The sequence below is a fragment of the Polyodon spathula genome, chromosome 4 (assembly GCF_017654505.1).
Source record: "Polyodon spathula isolate WHYD16114869_AA chromosome 4, ASM1765450v1, whole genome shotgun sequence".
Taxonomy (NCBI): domain Eukaryota; kingdom Metazoa; phylum Chordata; class Actinopteri; order Acipenseriformes; family Polyodontidae; genus Polyodon; species Polyodon spathula.
In genome coordinates this window covers 13333356-13353450 of record NC_054537.1, presented here as the reverse complement: position 1 = coordinate 13353450, position 20095 = coordinate 13333356, and the positions used below count along the sequence as shown (strand labels likewise).

Here is a 20095-nt window from a genome sequence, read left to right as displayed (position 1 = left end):
GGCAAGTATTGTCACCTATACAAGAAACTGAATACGGTGGAAGGACCCGCACACAATTGTATTATACCCTTTTTCATCATTTTATGTATAATTGTACCATATTAAGTTTCCTATCTGTTCTACACTTTTTTTTTTTTAATTAATCATCCCTTTTAAGCTTAGTAATGCCATTATGCTTTTGTTTTATAATATGTATTTTGTGTTTGTGTTACCTGGTGATATCCAGTTAATGTGCGCTGATGTTTCTTACATTTAAAAGAACACCCTTTTGGTCCTTAGTGATGAATTTACTTTACACTTTCTGTAGACCATTGTGTAGACACTGCAAAATGAACTTATGCAGAACAGCTTAAGAAAGGGATATGTCCCAGTTTACTCTAATTAAAGGTGACAGGCGTCACAATGGACCATGTGACACAGCTGGAGGTGCTAGTCAAGTAGGGGACCTTGCTGATAAAATCAATCGTCTTCTAACCAGATAACAGCGGGGAGTATACATAATGGAATCACTTCATGCAATTTTAAAACAGTGTTTCATCCCCTGAAAAGATGAATGTATAAGTTAACTGTATTTTACTCAATGAAAGTCTTAAATTTAAGTTATTTTAGGCTTGCAATTGAAAATATAAAATATAAAAATATATTTAAAAAAAATAAAAATAAATAAATAACAAAGGGCAAGCGTTATACACACACATAAGGCAATTGACCAGAATTTGGGGGTAGTTAAACAATACAGTCAGAAGCATCTGTGATTTGTGATTTGATTCAGTTTAGCAGACAGAAAAAAAAGACAAGCTTGCTAGTCAGAGGCAAATGTAAAAAAAAAAAAAAAAAAAAAAAAAAAAAAAAAAAAAAAAAAAAAGTGTTCCTTCAGTTTCTGAAGGAATTAATTTGTGATAGGACAGGGTAATCTTCATCACAGTTTAGACCCTAATTACTTTCTAACAGTAACACATCTTAGACACGTCCGTACTGCTGCTTCAGTTATCACTTTCACTACATCAGACCATTCCATTTGTGTCCTGTCTTGTAGAACTGAAAATGTGCTTAACCCTTGCAGCAATAAGGAAAAGCTTTATCATCAAGAAGCAGCAGCTGTGTGTCTGAGAGCAAAGAACCATCTGAAGCTGACAGTTCAGACTGCTTTCAACAGCAGTTGATAGATCACAAGTTCTTACTTCAACCAGGCATGCATCAAAACCTACATGATAAGAGACAAGTAAATCAAACTGATTTATTTATTTATTAATTTATTTGACGCCAGGTCTTTCTTCGGGAGTCCCTTGAACACAAGTTGGAAAATCAGCGTGAAGTTGAGGTTTACAAAGCAGCCATGATCATCCAAGCTCATGTAATGGGTTACATGGCAAGGTAAGTAGAAATATTAATGAATTAAGCTTTAATGGCTTTCTTCATCCACTAATTCAAGCAATAAAAGGACTTCACTTTATAAAATGATGTAGAAAAATAAGATAATTACACATTTAGACTTAATTGTTATCAAAAACATTTACCCCAGTTTTACTGCAGCCTTACATTTATATTTGTATGGTGTATATGTACAGCTTTGAAAAACTTTGTTGTATTCAATGGTCTTTAATCTGGGTCTCGTTGTGGAATCTGTCTTGCATTCTGTTGCTGTATACCCACAGACAGTCTATTAATCCAATGTGCATTTCCATTATATTTGTTAAAAAAGGGGGACAAATCATGTTGTTTTGAGGTCTAGCTCTGAGCTGTATCTGATCCCCTTATCTATTCTATAGTCGTAGATTACTAATAACTGTTTGATTGGTTTTGTCCTAAAAGGATCATTTATATTGAGGCAGGTCATAAAACTAGACCCCCTAATATGGCCTTGTGTAAGCCTGATTAAATAGCTTCTGTAATGGTGCAAACAAAGCAACTACAAGAGAGGTCACGAGGACAAAGAAGGGGAAGTGACAGAGTTAAATAAACAAAATAAAAGGACAATCAAAAGCAGGTGACAGAGATAGAATGCCAAATTGATTTATGTGGTGTGTTCTTTCCATGCATTATGGTTCATTTGCAGCCTATCTGTTTGTTTTGCAGTTCTTTCAGTAAGTTCAAGTGACTGTTGAATAATGGTTTATAATTGGGGCAGGTTTTTTTTGTTTTGTTCAGACAACAAATTTAACAGCCACTGAACAGTTGCTGTAATTGCCATTTTTATAATTACTTTAGAGGTAAGACTACAAAAATGCTTGAGCCACATCTCAGTTCAACCAGACTCTGATTAGTTTAATTATTACTATATTTATTTTTGGTGTAAAATATTTAAAACTATTTTGGAGCAGCTGTTTAAAACTTGTTATTTTACAGTACTTGAACGTTTAATATCTATTTATTTCAGAGTAACTTCGATTGTAAAATGTAGTGCTCTCTTTCAAAATAAAATTCTTGCTTGCTATATTTGTAACCTAGGAAGCAGTATCGAAAGGCCCTGCAGTGCGTTGTGGTAATTCAGAAGAACTATCGGGCTTTCTTCTGGAGGAGAAGGTTCCTCCACCTCCGCAAAGCTGCCATAACCTTCCAGAAGCAAGTGCGAGGAAAGCTGGCACGCAAGATCTACAGCCAGCTGCTTGAAGAGAGACAAAGAAAGGAAGAGGAGGAGTGCAAGAGAAGAGAGGAAGAGGAAGAAAGGTAATGTTGGGGGTAATGTTGGGAGAGAAAAATACATGACTTGGCATCCAGTGAAGGTCTTTTAAAACCTCATCTTTAAATCATTCTTTTACAGAGAAAAACAAAGATTGGAAGTTGAACGCCTTGCACAGCAGGTATGAGTTTTTCACTGGTTGTAATGTTTAAAGCCAGGAAGACAAAATAATTTATCTTGATTAGCTTGAAATATTAATCCAGATGAATTCCTTTGAAATGCAGGCTGAGGAAGCCCATAAACAGCAGGAGTTGGCAGCCCTCCTAAAAGCTCAAGAAGAAGAAGTGGAGCACAGTCGGGCAGGGGAGAGGCCTCAGGACACCACCCAGGTGGAGGAGATCCTGAGACTGGAGCGAGAGATTCAGGACCTGCAGCGCAAGAAGGAGCAGCAGGAGCTCTCTCTGACTGAGGCCTCCCTCCAGCGGCTGCAGCTGCTCCGTGATGACGAGCTGAGACGCCTTGAGGAGGAGGCCTCCCGGGCTGCCCAGGAATTCCTGGAGTCCCTGAACTTTGACGAGATTGACGAGTGTGTGCGCAACATCGAGAGCTCCCTCTCTGTGGGCAGTGGAGAAGCTGTCATCACAGATAAGCCAAACTTCAACTTCAGTCAGCCCAACCCAGAGGAGGAGGTGGATGAGGGCTTTGAAGCAGACGATGATGCCTTCAAAGATTCGCCCAGCTCCAGTGAGCATGGTCATTCAGACCAGAGGACCAGCGGTATTAGGACAAGTGATGATTCCTCAGAGGAGGACCCCTACATGAATGACACAGTGGTTACCACCCTCCCCAATCCGGCCATCACAGCTCTCCTTCTTCCTATCCAAGACTCTCTCAACATGAACATGTCTACCAGCAAGGATTTGGCTTACTGCATTGGTGACAACATGAGTGGCAGTCCCCAGGACTCTGTGGAGCTTATCCCACCCAATGAAGACTCTGACTATGACCAGGATGAGTATGATGATGGAGCTATTGCCTCTGGCAGCAGCATGACATTCTCCAACCCTCGCAGTGGCCAGTGGTCTTCGGATTACCGTTTCTCTGTGGGAACCTACAACAGCTCTGGAGCGTATCGCTTCAGTTCAGAAGGAGCACAGTCTTCAGTGAGTAGTACATTTGTTCAATTGATTTACATTAAATTACAATAACTTTTTTTCATTATCCAGTAACCCAGTATTTCATTTTTGGGATAGACATCCTTTTTTCTAATGAAAAATGAATTGTTTGGATATTTCCAGTTGGAAATATGTCATTTTGTACATGTGTATGTGAGAAGGACAGGGTGTATCGTTACTAACCTAGTGCTTTGTTTCACAGTTTGAAGACAGCGAAGATGACTTTGACAGCAGGTTTGACACAGATGATGAACTTTCTTACCGCAGAGACTCTGTCTACAGCTGTGTCAGCCTTCCCTATTTCCACAGCTTCCTTTTTATCAAAGGTGAATACTTTTCTAAAGCATGTTGTCATCACAAGGCAGAAACACAGGCATGAGGTTATTAAAAGCAGCTTTGGTCCTGGTTGTAGGAATGAGTCTTAATGTTTTGAATATAGGTTCCTGGAATGCCTGTTTAGTCCTGTTCCCTTCACTTTTGGTACCCCTATAACCCACCCTATACATATACTTTTTAATCACACGCAGCAAAATGTGAAACACTGTAGCTTATGACATACTTATATTTTACCATGTACCTGTCAATCACAGACTTTCTAAAACTAAAACACACAAAGAGAATATATTTTTTCCCATGTTTGCTAATTGAAACCTAGCTTGGATTACTGAATTATATATTAACTTTGCCATAGCAGGCAAAGAACTAATCAGCCCTGTCAAATGGAGCACAGTGCTGTTATTGTTTTATTCTGTTGTACTCTGTTTTTATCCCAAGGCTTCTCTCACAATTCTGGTTTGTCTTTCCCTTTGCTGGAAGTGCGTCTGGAAATTCCTGAAGGACACAAAACAAAACAAAATATGACTGTGAGCTAAATGGAAGTGGTGTTCTATAAAGTCAAGGGTTCTAGAAGTGCATTCCTTTTGCCAGTTAGGAGCCCCAATGTTGGAGAAGGGTTGTTGATAACTTGAGTAAAAAGTGATAGTGTTGCTCTGCAGTAATGTTGTATTGTTCCTAAATCAGTTTACATTTGTCCTCCTTCTGCTAGGGGGTCTGATGAACATATGGAAGAGGCGCTGGTGTGTCTTAAAAGATGAAACGTTCCTGTGGTTCCGCTCCAAGCAGGAAGCCTTGAAGCAGGGCTGGCTGCACAAGAAAGGTGGTGGCTCCTCCACGCTTTCCAGACGGAACTGGAAGAGGCGCTGGTTCGTCCTGCGCCAGACCAAGCTCATGTACTTTGAGAACGATGGAGAGGAGAAGCTAAAGGGCACTCTTGACATGCGGGCTGCAAAGTACGTGCTGAAAAGAAACACAGAGTTCTTTTGAAATCTCACATTCATCTTTTAATTTAGTAATTGAAATAGGTGTTTTCTGTCCATACCTATTTCTGGGTCTACAGTCTCTGTTCCTTTGTATAATGGAAGGCTGCACACAAGCCAGTAGGGGAGATCCTCACAGAATTTTGAATGAGGGGGTGATAGAAGTGAAATGTAAGTTCTGAGTGCACAGGATGCACATGCACAGTACTAGAAGATCTAATAGTTAGCGAATACAGCCAGGGTAAATGGTGTCAAGACTGTCTATTTGGGGTTGGCTGCCACTTTAATTGTACTAGTACTAAGTTCATTTAGGTTTATGTTTACTTGATGTTGAAAGGGTGAAGTCCTCTTGCTAGTCTGAGGTGTCTCGTGGCAAGAGTTATCTTAAACACATCTAAAGACATCTACAGTACATATCTACGTACAAACAAGTATACACCTGGAAGCAAAAACATCAAGAGTCGGCTTTTGTTTAAGTAAACAAAGTTTGACTGAAATCATATTCTTCAAGAATAGAGTTTGCCAGCATGTCTTTAAACAACAAACAATAGAGAAATACTGTAGATGTGATGTTATAATACTGATGAGCAATCCTTATGTGGAATTTTTCAACAGTATATGTGGCCACTACCTTGTTTTTTTTAATAGAATTTCCCATCCTCTCATTTATAGGGAAGTTATTGACAATACCGGGAAAGAAAATGGAATTGATGTAGTAATGCCAGAACGCACATACCACCTGATTGCAGAAAGCGCTGAGGATGCCAGGCAAGTGAAGATTCCGTTTTACTAAATATTACCTTAATAATGCATTGCATTGCACATTAAGGGTCTTATGTCTCTTTTTTTTTCAGCCAACTCCATTCAGTTAAACTCTTGGAAAAGTGTTAATTGTGAAACAAGATCACTTTAGTTTTTTCTCCCATAACTTGATTGAGGCTATGATTCTGTTTAATTGATAATGTTAAGAAAGGCAGCTCTTATTTTTAATTCAAACCAAACGCAAACAGCGAGTGAAGTTTAATTGATTTAATTAAATCGTAATTAAGAGGAAACTTTATTTGCAAAACAGGTTGTACATTTTTTGCAACAAGTCATTAAGATTTTAAGTCCGGGAAAAGCTATTTTACTGAACTCACTTTTTTGTGTTCAGTTTGAATTAAAAATAAGGAGCTGCCTTTTTTTTACATTATCAATGAAACAGAATCATCGTCTCATTCAAGTTACAGGCAAGAAAACAAAAGTGATCTTGTTTTACAATCAATGTTTTTCCAAGAGTTTAATTAAGAAATGGAGTCGACTCAGTATAACTTTTAAAGGGACATCACAGCCCTGTGTATATTTGAACTGATTACACAGCACCCAAGGAACTGTTTAGCAGCTGGGTGAGACAGAGACACACAGAATAACACATACAGAGTGTGAAATTGCCCCAGATTTTAATTTGCACTGAAATGCAAGGAAAGCATGAGTACGGATAAGACTGTCCCTTGTAGGAATGTTCTTTATTGATGTAGGATACCTTGCTTAACAGACTGTGATCCGCCCTAAACTGAGCTGGTATTTTTATTTTTTTATTTTTTAAACTCACTACACACCCTTATACTACCTGGAATTATATACAGCATTATCTAATGACAAAGAAGATGATCTGTCAGTGTAATCTGTTGTCTACTTTGTGCCGACTGTTTGGTTATACAGTACATAAAACACCTTCCAAGCTTAACCTTAAATGTGCCAGTTTCACATTCCATGCACATTGTGATTCATGATATGCTCAACAGCTTGATAGAGCTGGAGATTAAACGTGCATAGACATGTTCTTTTGTCACTGAGTTTATGTTCAGGACTAGACTGAATGTTATAACAGTATGGTGGTTTTTGGTTTTTTGATTTTTTTTGTTTATCAACCAGGGATATTCATCAGTCCAACAGTTTGCACTATGAGCCCACCTATAACAAAAATGTAACCTAATATGGATTTGAATAACCTTTTACTTGATTGTATTTCATAAGATGAGGCACTGAGAAACTTACAATAAATTGAATTGCAAAGAGCCGCACTGCCGTAGAATGCTCTTACACATTTGCCAATTATTCTGACAATTAAAACTAAACTTTCCTTAAATCATTTTTTAAAAAAAGGAACAAATTGATATTATACTTCAACTAAATACATAAATAAAGAATCTGTAAATTACTTTAACCACCCATGTTGAGAAACATGTTTTTTAATTATTTGCACTGGTTACAGGTCTTCAGTTCAGTGTGGATCTGCTTGTGTGGCTGAATGCAGTGCCACCAGGAATGTGTAGGTTTCAGCTCTTTCGGTTGGCTTTCTCTTTTTCTAAAGCTGCTACATATAAGTGACTTTGTCATGCAACCGGGAAGTTTGCTTTTAGCCAAAAGCTGCGAAAGGAATCTGTTTACTCCACATTTTGAAGGACATGCTACTAGACCTGCACAGAAAGCCATTGATCTGGATGAGGGCAGTGCCAATCTGAGATTTGTGATGTCATGGTTGGTTTTCTCCACTTTTATCATTGCAGCCAGTGGTTCAGTGTCCTGAGCCAGGTCCACGGATCCACAGAACAGGAGATTCGTGAAATGCATGATGAACAAGCCAACCCACAGAATGCAGTGGTAAGTCTATATTTGTAATCATTTCAGCTGAATTACAAGCTGTATTCTGGAAAAACTGGTTTAAAAAAGCAGGGAAGGTCTATTGGAAATATTTATTCAGCATGTTGTACATTTTCTACTGTATGTATGGTCTAGTTATACTAATATGTTTTCAGTTTGTATTTTCCTAATATTTTATTTTTGATTTTGCCTAGGGTACGATTGATGTAGGACTAATTGATTCAGTGTGTGCTTTTGACAATCCAGAGAGGTAAGGGTTAAAATGGGAGTCTATCTGGTTAACATTTTACAAACCATTTTATTTTTCATAAATGTGGGGCTATTGAGGGGTCTGTAACCCAGACTAAATATGAACACTAATTCTTTTGAAAGAAACAAATTCTTTAATAGTGAAAATGTGTTTTTTAACTATTCCTAATAAATATATAGACAATCAGCAGGTTTCTACTGTTTGCTGTACAATCTATGACAAAAAGACAACAGCATCAGTAAACACAGACTGTACAGTTTTTATATGTTGGTAGTAAATAAATGGATGTTCTTTTTATTGCTGTCCTGCGTCACCACACATCGCTGTTGTGTAAACATAATCCAAATATTTATTCAAGTATTAATGGTTTTTTTCCATGCGGTTTGCATCTGCTCCCTGTCTAGACCCAACTCTTTTGTGATCATCACAGCCAACCGTATCCTACACTGCAACGCAGACACTCCAGAGGAGATGCATCACTGGATAACACTCCTGCAAAGATCAAAGGGGGATACCAGAGTTGAAGGACAGGAGTTCCTCGTGAGAGGTAGGCAGAGTGACCCGTAGTGACCGTTTGCAGGTGGACAATCTATTTGATTAAAAATAGCAGGCAAATAAAATTAAAAATTAAAAAAAAACATTTACTTTTAAAAAACATTATTTTAAACTATAATGTTAAATGCAGTACATAAGGTATTTACATTAATGTATTTATTAAGGACTCTTCCCCAAGTAAGCTGTAGTTATCATTTGTTAATCACATTAATTTTCTTGTTCAGTTGTTCAATTGACTTCAATACAGTATTTTGTTAAGTCTATTTATAAATGAATTATCTCCTGATTGGTGCCAGATTTTTTTTATATTGATCTCTTCCACATCAAGTTTCCTGCACTCTTTTGGTTTTGCTACCAGAGTAGGTTCAATTTAAAATAATTCTTATACCTTAATTAACATTCTAGCAGTTCTTTCAAGAGCCAGAAGTTCAGGCACAACTTCACATTCAGTCATATCTGTTGATAAATTCCAATCCTATTTGAGTTCCTCTTGAAACTAGGAACTGTTGGCAGCGCCTTTGCTTTTCCAAGTGCCATAGTAACGCTTTACTGATCTGCAGGATGGCTGCACAAAGAGATGAAGAACAGCACGAAAGCTTCGATGAAGCTAAAGAAGCGCTGGTTTGTGCTGACACACAACTCTCTGGATTACTACAAGAGCTCAGAGAGAAACGCGCTTAAACTGGGCACTCAGGTGCTCAACAGCCTCTGCTCTGTGGTGCCACCCGATGAAAAGACCTTCAAAGAAACAGGCAAGACAGTCAATTACATTTTGAACAGGTCTTGGTTTTAATGGTGTCTTTTTACTTTGTAGTGTTTATTAAATTAAGCTTTACATGCAGTAGTTCATTGTTTTTTCTTGAATATATTATTTACTTTTAAACAAAGGGTTATAATTCCTTTATTGCATTGAAATATGTATAACAATGCATTTCATTTCCATTTAGTGTGCTATAGCATTCAGTGGTTTTGACCAACTATTATATTTGCACTTTTAGTCCCAGTGATTGGGGGTGAGGGAATGAGCTGTGAGTGAGCACACAACTCCACTGCAGATATTACAGTGCCATCACAGTAAAAAAAAATAACATAAAAATAATAAATAGTATGTAAGAAAATACTTGTTAAGTATAGAATAGCAAACATATTTCTGTCAATTTCCCTTAGCTGCCACAAAGAACATTTAACCTTACAGTGAAGTAATTACATGCCCAATGAGAATATTATTCTGTATCACCAGTATTGTTGTAAACTAAATGTAAGATCTCTCTTTCTCTATTCCTCTGTTTGTCTGTAATGATTGCAGGTTATTGGAATGTCACTGTCTATGGGCGCAAGCACTGCTACCGCCTCTATACAAAACTGCTGAATGAAGCAACCAGGTGGTCAAGCGCCATCCAGAATGTCATTGATACCAAGGTACCCATTGACACACCAACACAGCAACTCATTCAAGACATCAAGGTAAGGGCTGTTGTGAAAATCAAAGTGTGTCAGAATAGCCGTTTGGGTTCCAGTATGACCGTTGATTTTATCACTAAGTGAACGAGGCCCCAAAACTATAACCAGGTGATCATGGCAAAAACCCTTGTGTAATGTATAGTTAACACTGCTAAAGAAAGATTTTAAAAGAAAAGGTTTAAATGTCAATTTATCTATTTGGTTTCTATACAGCTCATGTTTCAGGAAACGTGCATACAATTACCTGTCTATGTTGGTCATAACTGGTCATTATTATTATTTTAAAACTACTTTTTATTTTCTCCAATTTTAGGAAAACTGCTTGAATACTGAAGTTGTGGAGCAAATATACAAGAGAAACCCAATTCTTCGTTACACTCACCATCCTTTACACTCACCACTCCTTCCATTGCCCTATGGGGACATACACCTAAACTGTGAGTATTATTATTTGTTTATGTAGCAGACATCTTTTTCCAAGGCGACTCGCAGAGACTAGCGTGGGTGAACTATGCATCAGCTGCAGAGTCACTTACAACAACATCTCACCTGAAAGACGAGGTTAAGTGACTTGCTCAGGGTCACACAGTGAGTCAGTGAGTGAGCTGAGATTTGAACTGGGGACCTCCTGTTTATAAGCTCTCTTCTATAACCACTGGACCACACAGTTTTTATTCATTAAGATATTGTAGTAACATAGGCCCTTTGAATAACGTGTATTTTAAGAAATTGACTCATAAATATTGCTATATGAAACTAACATGTTATTAAGACAGTATATATTCTATAATGTAAATGTGAAACTGGAATCTGAAAACTTTTTAGGAAGTTGGATTCTCAGCATGGTATGAAGGAGTAAATCTTTTGTGAAAATGTATGGGACATCTAATGGGATGAGACCTATGGTGTGTTGTCTGGTAAGCAGGAGGATTTACGTAGTGAAGCTGCTGTGGAAAAATACTAGAAAGAACAAGAAATTTCTGGTCTGCAGATTCCCGTTTGTTCCTGATAAGGACTTGGTCTGTACTGCTTGTTTTATGCTCAGGAACTGGATCCTATAGGGGTATCCAGCCTTTCTCTGTAACTGAATACAAACACAAAGGGGGAGAGTGCTCCTGCGTGTTGATTCCTGTAAGGAATATTTTGGAAGAAAGTATGAGTATTAGAAACATCACTGCAAAATGAATTTGTTAAGCTAATGGCTTTGAGTTTCTCAGGTGAGAAACTAAAAACCAACAGTTAAGGTACAAGAAGAAAACAGTGACTTTGACAAGGAAAGTACTTGGTTATTGTAAACCACCTGCCTATAAAAAAGAGGATCTGCAGTACAGTTCTGGACTGTTTGTGAAATATTTTCCTTTCTGTTATTATTTTCTACTTTTTCCATCTCATTCATCTACCCATATTTTTATTGTTTTTGTTCCTCATAAAAACACTTGTCATATTTGGGTTTTGTAAATTTTAACATACACAGTGTCCGATTTGTCTATTTGTGATTGAAATTATAGAATCGCACCTTAATCGTGATTTGGATCCCTGTCCTTTTCTTTACTAATTAGGTTGGAAAATGTTGCTACAGTACCGTTGGGCTCAATTAATTTTTTTTGAAATTATTTCTTGCACAGTGCTGAAAGACAAAGGCTACACAACTCTACAGGACGAAGCCATCAAGATTTTCAACTCCCTCCAGCAGATTGAATCTGTTCCCGACCCCATTCCCATCATTCAAGGAATCTTGCAGACGGGGCATGACCTTCGACCTCTGCGGGATGAGATCTACTGCCAGCTCATTAAGCAGACCAACAAGACTCCAAACACAGGGAGTGTAGGAAACCTGCGCAACTGGCAGATCCTAACCTGCATAAGCTGCACGTTTGTACCGTCTCGAACCATCCTGAAGTACCTGAAGTTTCACCTCAAGAGGTACAGCGGAATGGGCTTGCTGTCTTAGATACAACTCTTGAGCTGGTGGAGACAATTATATCCTGTAGAGTTTGTTTATAGGATACATAACTGTGTCCCTTTAGAAACTGTTTTTTTTTTATAGGGGAAGGCCTGTCAGATGCTATGTTTAGAAATTGATGCCGTTTTCTAATTTGGTTAAAGTGTTTAATGTGTCGGCAGGTGGAAGGTCAGACATGTGGTACTGGAGGGATATTGTTAGTACTATGACACAAACACTATTTCTTAAAGCAAGTGCTCTAAAATGATTTTACTGCAGTATTCAAGTTAAGAGGGAACTGGAAAATGTTAGTGCAGATTGGGGAGGATTCATTAAAAGGCATTTATTTGGTCCGCAAGTCTCCCTTGGGAAGATCTATCATTGTATTTAGGCTGCTAACCATATGCACAGCTCTGTATTGTAAAACATTCAATGGCAATTCAAATTTAAAATATCAGTGTAAAATGAATAGGGTGTAGCTATGCATTTTGAACAATTGCTACCTCAGCCCCCTTATGATCAAGAGCAGGGTTTGAAAGGAACACGCGTATTGCATAATGTTATCAGTAATGTGTGTGTGTGTGTTTTTTTTTTTTTTGTGGAAATTAAAGCACACCATTTTAAAAGCATAAAAAACATAATATACATCATCTTCAAGTTAATATTTCTCCTGTTTGTAGAACTCGAGAACAATTCCCAGGCACAGAGATGGAGAAGTACGCAGCATTCACCTGCGAGTCACTGAAGAAAACCAAGTCCAGGGAGTTTGTGCCCTCCCGGGAGGAAATCCAGGCTGTGATCAGTCGGGAAGAAATGACAAGTACGGTTTACTGCCATGGTGGAGGCTCTTGTAAAATCACAATCAATTCTCACACTTCTGCTGGAGAGGTAAGAGGAATCGTGGAACCTGTTCAGTCGCCAAAATCAAGCAGAATGGTAATTGCTGTCGGAGTTCAATATCAAAAGAGTGAACATGTCTTTTATTTTATCAAGTCTATAAAACTTCCCTGAATTCAACAAACTGTACAAAGAGTTTTAGCTGGTTTAAGTGAACCTGGGATTCAACATGCAACTTTCCATGAGTCTTGCATATCTATTTTCTGCTCAACTTAAAAAATACATATTTATATAAACAAGTGACAACCAAAACATAAGACTGAATGGGCTAAACTTAACATGTATCCCTTTTGACATCCGTTGTCTGTATCATTGTACTTCGTGTGCCAAACAGAGTATAGAAAGTAGTTAAGGTGTTTGCTGTGCTTTTTCAGATTGTTGAGAAGCTGATTCGTGGATTGGCAATGGAAGACAGCAGGAACATGTTTGCTTTGTTTGAGCACAATGGCACCACCGACAAAGCCATTGAAAGCAGGACCATTGTTGCCGACATCCTATCCAAGTTTGAAAAGTAAGCGAAAAAACTGAATTGTATTGACTTTGAATAGGACAGTAGATAGAGGACACCTCGGTAAAGATATTTAAAGTACCAGCTGTTTATGTGCTTGTAAACCAAAACATTTTTGTAAATTTTATATTCGTTCTGAAATAGAAACTACTTAATCTTTTTTTATTCATAACGTACAATTTAGTACAATTTTGGTCATGGTTTTATGCCATCTAAGCAGTAGTTTAAAGCAATTACAATGTTTTAAAAACATTTACAAGTAATGTAGTATTGTACCACTGTGGACCCATCAAACCCTTAATAACAAGAAAATGACATGGTTTTGCATTCTTCAGCCCTTGCCCAATCAGTATAAAACATGATTGAACTGAAATCTACTATTTGTCCATTGAGCCAAGGCTGGTTTAATTGGTCCATGCTGTCTTTGGAGTACATGGGTCAGTTAATATTACCTTTTTTTGTCTTTTGGTTGAAGACATACAAACCCAAAAATATATTGCCATGACATTAGCCATTGAGGATCCAGTGGAAAACTAATTGGTGATACTGGGTTTATAGTATTCAGTGGGTGCTTTGCTGTTTAGAGACATTTGCACTACTGTAATGGTTTAATTTTAGAATGTTAAATGCATTTTTGGTTTTCAGTATGATCTCTAAAAGTGGTTTCACTTTTTTTTCAGGCTTGCAGCTAGCACAGAGGAAGGCAGTAATCAGTGGAAATTCTATTTCAAACTTTACTGCTTCCTAGACACAGATAATGTGCCTAAAGATAGTGTGGAATTTGCTTTTATGTTTGAGCAGGTAAGAGCTTAGACAGCTTACTTGATGGCACTTCATTTTTAGTTGAATTACCCACAGTTGTGTTTTTTTTTTTTTTTTTTTGGATAAGTATTTAGAGGGCTGATTGTGTGTGTGGTAGACATTTATGTATAAAACCACCTGAAGCCAGATTGGCAAAATACTAGTATTCTCATAGGAAAAGTATTAACTTGCAGTACCAACATTTGAATGCATGCACCAGTGACTTCTTGTGTATGTGTTATCTTTTTTCATCGCACATATACAGATTGAAAATATCTGACATGCATTGACTGATTAGATAGAAGCTTTGCTTATCAAATGTACACCAAATGAAAATGAAATGTAATTTAAGAGGTTAGTAAACCTGCAATCTAGTTGAAAACCTGATCATTAAGGAGGATATATCTTTGCTTTTTATTGCCGCAGGCTCACGAGGCTGTCATCCGAGGGCACTATCCAGCCCCAGAGGAGACCCTCCAGTTCTTGGCAGCCTTGCGGCTTCAGTATCTGCAAGGAGACTTCACCACCCACACCACCATGCCCGAGATGGAAGAGGTATACCCAATGGAGAGGCTGAAGGCACGGATCACCCAGTCTACCAAGACCTTCACCCCGACCCAGGACAGGTGCAACAGGAAGCGCTCCAGCTTCCTGGAGGGGACCCTGCGCAGGAGCTTCCGCGGCGGCTCCATCAGCAAGCAGAAGCTGGTGGAGGAGCAGATGCTGGACGTGTGGGTGAAAGAGGAGATCACTGCTGCCAAGACCAACGTCATGGACAAGTGGAAGAAACTGCAGTCCATGACTCAGGAGCAGGCCATGGTCAAATACATGGCATTGGTGAAGGAATGGCCTGGATACGGCTCCACTCTTTTCGACGTGGAGGTGAGAGCTGAATGATAAACGTATATAAGAACAGAAGGAAAAGCACATGTGGTTACCAGTAGCTAATTGATCCCAGAACCGCATCCAGACTGCTCTTGAAGGATTCCAGTAGATTGGCAATAACAGAATGACTTGGTAACCCATTCCATACATTTCCACTCCACTTTTCCCAGGATGAAAAGTACCTGCATCTTTCTCTACTTAACTTCCAAATAATCACCTGGTTGCTATTTCTGTGCTAAAAAGTGACCTGTTTGAATTAAAAAAAATGTCTAATCATCTCACAGAATGGTTCTGTTTTCTTGTCTCGTTTCCTCAAACTCTCCTCCTATCCCATTTCCTTGACACTTGGGATTAGTCTAGTTCTTCTTTGGACTCTCTTCAAAGAATTTTTGTACTTAGACCAAAACTAAACACAGCAAATTTGGTTTCACCAGGAAAGTATGCAGCCTGTTTGTAATCTTGATTCATGTCAGCAAATAATCAGACAGTGCTTGTGAAAATTGGCAATTGGCAAAATGTGGAGGGAGATCGTTCTAACTTGGTGTGCTTTTGTTATTAGAGCAACAATCTCAATGCTTCCAAATAATAGTTTTGCTTTGCTTTGTTTTCAGTGTAAGGAAGGTGGCTTCCCAAAAGACTTGTGGCTGGGAGTGAGCGGTGCTGCGATTTCAGTTTACAAGCGAGGGGAGCCCAGGCCTCTGGAGATCTTCCAGTATGAGCACATTCTGTCATTCGGAACCCCGCTCTCAAACACATACAAAATGGTGGTGGATGACAGAGAGCTGCTGTTTGAAACAATCCAGGTATGGAAGACACTCATCCATGCATAGCCCTGGGTATTTCTGGAATATCTTGTGAACTAGATAGATGCAGTTGACAAATTTACTCTTTTATTACTCCAGTGGATTTATTCCAGACCTCTGTGCTAGCTTAAGGACATTTCTATAAACGCTTGTAGTGAAATGTGCCCTTTTTCAGAATAAAACAGATTTAGCCACATATTTTAATCAGTTAAATGCTAAATAAATGTGTTTACTTTTGCATTCGAGTGCTTGTAAATGTATGTAAACGCTGGCATTGAACTGCATTTTGTTTGCAGGTGGTTGACATTGCAAAGCTGATGAAAGCCTACATCAGTATGATTGTAAAGAAGCGTTACAGCACCTCTCGTTCAGTCAGCAGCCACGGCAGCCAGTGCAGCAGCAGCAGGTGAGATCGTCGGCTCGCTTCTGACCTACCAAATTGGGTGGATTAATGGAGACCTGCTTCCCATGGTGCTGAAGAACAAGCAGAGACTGGCTTTTGCAAGCCTCCAAGAACCATTAACCCAGAAGAGCAAAAATAAAATTGAACCTACATTGACTTTTTAGCTTTAACTCGTAACAGAAGATTGTTCTGTGAAATCCATTCATAACGTTGTGGTTACAACTAACTTCCAGTTACTGCTATTGAAGACTAAAGTCTGTTTGTGATTTACCCCTATGTAAACCTCCAAAGCTTTGCTATGTTGAATAGTATTTAAAACTAATCATGCACTGCCAGTAAGGCAGTACTAAAGTGCCTTATATAGTAGTTAAGCTGAAATCACAAAAGCTCAGAATTAGTGGGACTGCTTTAAACTCTGAGCACTTGTATTGTTAAGGACAGGTGTCAAAGGAGGACTGCAGGGCTTCATCCGTCCTGATATGTGCTACAGTGTGTGTTTCTTGGTGTTCACAAAGGTGTTCTCCGGCTCCCTGTCTTTCAGCCTGTCTTGGAATGCTGCTGGCGGCCTTCCTTAACAAAAGCATTACATTTCATCCCTCATTAATTCTGTGCCTTTTTTGTAATATATGTATACATGAGTTTGAATCCATATTTTAAAAAATGTTTTATTGCAAAGATGATAACATGCAATGTTTTATATAATATGTGGCTGTACATATTTTAATACATATGAATTTTTGGTATTTCAACTGGTCTGTTAATTCAATAATCATATATTGCAATGAAATCAAATTCTTTTTCAAAAATGATAAACAATATTGATGGCCAAATGAGATGTTTTACAGCAAAAAAAAAAAGAAAACGAAACAAAACTGTAGCAGCTCTGTATTCTCTGTATTATCTGTGTTCTGCATTTCAGAATGTGTAGCAAACAAGCCATTCAATAAATATGTATGGTGTCCCATATTAACGTGTACTTTTTCTGTTTGTGTAAATGACTCGAGTACAAAATACAGTTCTTAATATTGCACTTGTAGTCTCAGTGTGATTAAAATGGCAGACTGGCAGACTATTTTCCCCTTTAGTATAAAATATAATGCAAATTACATTTTTTACAAATGGGTAAATAAATATGTTTCATATTGTATCAAATAATTAAATTTCATATGAAGGAATGGTACTGAAATTATTTGCTGGCAGGAATACTGAGTGAATCCTTGGGACCAAAAGTTTTGAGGTTATGGCCTCCTGTCGTTTGTAAATCAAATGACAAAGTGTCTTATTGATTAAACAATTTATTTACAAATTCAATCAAATGCAATATATATATATATATATATATATATATATATATATATATATATATATATATATATATATATATATATATATATATAAACTTTAGTGTTGAGTTTCTTCTAAAGAGAACGACACAAGCATTATTAACTGTCAAAGCAAGTAGGTAGAAGCATGCCATCAAACTCCATGTTTTTATCACAAGGTCAACATGCACACCTCACAGAATGTCCTTGTGAGGGTCTGGAGACCATAATGAAAGAAAAAGGGGCTGATCATGGAATTGAATATCAACCCAATTGAACAGTGCAGATACCATTTTGGTTGCATAATTTCAGTAATGCACTTGAACTGTCTGTAATGAAGAAAACCCCATTTGTGTGTGTCTATTAAAGCAAAGAAAGTGTTGAACAATGTTGAAAAACAAAGATGATATTCTTTTGTTATTTTAACTCCCCACAGATGTATCATTTGAAATCTGTTTTATAAACACCCCTGTCCATGATGTACTGTAATCCTTTTTGTGAACTAAATTGAATCACATGAAAGTCCTTTAGATCTCCTGCCTCTTAGCAGATTACTCTTTGTGTAACAAAGGCAGGTTTAAATTAAGGGTGGGGTGTACTAGTGATTGCACAAGCCTGCATAACCTTTTTCATTACGGTACATTGGTTCTTTATTCAGAGGTACAGAAAGACTTACAGCCTGACTGTTCCCTTGTGCTGCTATGTGCCATTGTTAGGATAAGGAATAAAGCCAAGATTTCTTCTGCTTTTGCCGATAATTATCCCATGACACTTCATGTTTGCATGTACACTTGTATACAATTTTGTTTTTGCTGTCCTTCAATAAATGTTGGTATTACACTGCCATCTTGTGGTGAGTTTAAAATGCAGGCAACTAAGACACGACTCTTTCACCCACACGTTTAATTTGCATTGTGAAGTCTGTGATTTAGGCACAGTTGCCTGTTTTCTCATTTGGAATCACTTTCAATATTGCTCCTTGATACTTTAATATCTTAGAAAATAATTTGAAGATTTCCTTTAACCTGATTGGTCAATATGAGGCCCCTAATCTCTGGCAAAGGACCTTTGAATGTTATCATTCAAAATGTTTTATTTTCGAACTCAATCTGCTGGAAAATACGTAATGCAGTATTCATGTATTACCTTTTTTTCTGCTTGATGAAAGAAAATCTTTGTTCTACTACATGCCCTCTGAATGCTGTCTGTCAATGTAGACTAAGTCTTCTTCCTCGCTGTCTTATATGTTCAATCATAAATTTAGAATAGAAAATAGTTTAAAAAAAAAAAAAAAAGAATAGTGTTTGCTGTCAATTTGAATGACAAGTTGTAGAAATAAATCAACTGGATTCAGACTGATTACTTTCAGCAACTGTATATCTGCTTATCATAATAACAACAAAGGCATGGTGCTCTTGAACTCCAGAAGGCTTTAAATACACTTTATGAACACATTGTGAACAAGGTACTTCAGCTCAGGCATTTAACAGCACAAGACGGGCCTTACCAGACAGCAAAGCCCTCTTGTGAGAGTTCTGTTGCTATTAGAAAATGACTGTTTTCCTCAATATTCCATCATTGATGCTATTTGCTCAGAATTTCATCTGTGGTCTGGTAGCCTTCAGGCTTCATTATCCCAGCGGTGGTTGATGGCAGGTCCTGTTTGTTTCCAATAACCCCAATAAGCGATACCCAGCTCCTGAAACGGAATGTTGCCAGACGGACCTCAAAAAGACATCACATGTAACTACTGTAGTTACACCTCACAAAGTCATCAAAAATGTCACTAGACACTTTACCAAAGTATTCCACATAACAAACTGATACAGGATCCATAACACATATGATCTGGAATTGCTCCAAATCTAAATCTGCATAGCTAAACAAATGTCTTCATCCCAATCCAGTTCTCTTTCTTTGGATGTAGATGGCTGTTGATCACTGGAATATGACTCAGGATGTTGACTGCTGGTGTAAAGAAAAGACAACTATTGATCATCTAACTAATAACAATTCAACTAATATTAACATGAATGATCCTACACTCATGATCAGACACTGAATCAGGTGCAACATATAAGACAAACACAGCTGTAAAATAAGAAAACAACCGATGAAATTCAACATAGACATAAAAAGATCAAGGATGGGCAAAATAACCAAGGAAACTATTTAAATAGAAAATAATGTTTCATAAATCTATTTAAAATACAATTAAAAAAAAGGTTTGTTAGTAATGTATTTTAAATAGAAAGAAAGTAAATACTATTTTTCAAGTTGTAACACACACCCTATATATTATATATATATATATATATATATATATATATATATATATATATATATGTGCGTGTGTGTGTGTGTGTGTGTGTATATATATATATATATATATATATATTTTTTTTTTTTTTTTTAATCCAATCGTTGACACAATGTACCTTACTGGTCGTGGTACCGTGGTATAGCAATGACATGTTTAATCTCAGCAATTAGCAATGCAATGCTATGCATACT

The 20095-nt window shown here is 37.6% G+C and overlaps 1 protein-coding gene across 1 annotated transcript in view; it reads left to right on the top strand.

Annotated features, from left to right (window-relative positions):
• Positions 1-17225, top strand: part of LOC121314203 (unconventional myosin-X-like) — a 106022-nt gene extending 88797 nt beyond the window's left edge. Inside the window, exons 22-41 of the mRNA XM_041247224.1 lie at positions 1268-1374; positions 2449-2667; positions 2762-2801; positions 2905-3783; positions 3998-4121; positions 4841-5084; positions 5784-5879; positions 7661-7754; positions 7949-8004; positions 8409-8551; positions 9120-9311; positions 9866-10023; positions 10334-10457; positions 11646-11943; positions 12643-12850; positions 13234-13370; positions 14048-14168; positions 14595-15050; positions 15665-15856; positions 16153-17225. Of these exons, the coding sequence (XP_041103158.1) occupies positions 1268-1374; positions 2449-2667; positions 2762-2801; positions 2905-3783; positions 3998-4121; positions 4841-5084; positions 5784-5879; positions 7661-7754; positions 7949-8004; positions 8409-8551; positions 9120-9311; positions 9866-10023; positions 10334-10457; positions 11646-11943; positions 12643-12850; positions 13234-13370; positions 14048-14168; positions 14595-15050; positions 15665-15856; positions 16153-16266 (4002 nt within the window). The 3' untranslated portion in view covers positions 16267-17225. The remainder of the gene's footprint in view (positions 1-1267; positions 1375-2448; positions 2668-2761; positions 2802-2904; positions 3784-3997; positions 4122-4840; positions 5085-5783; positions 5880-7660; positions 7755-7948; positions 8005-8408; positions 8552-9119; positions 9312-9865; positions 10024-10333; positions 10458-11645; positions 11944-12642; positions 12851-13233; positions 13371-14047; positions 14169-14594; positions 15051-15664; positions 15857-16152) is intronic.
• Positions 17226-20095: the final 2870 nt, after the last annotated feature.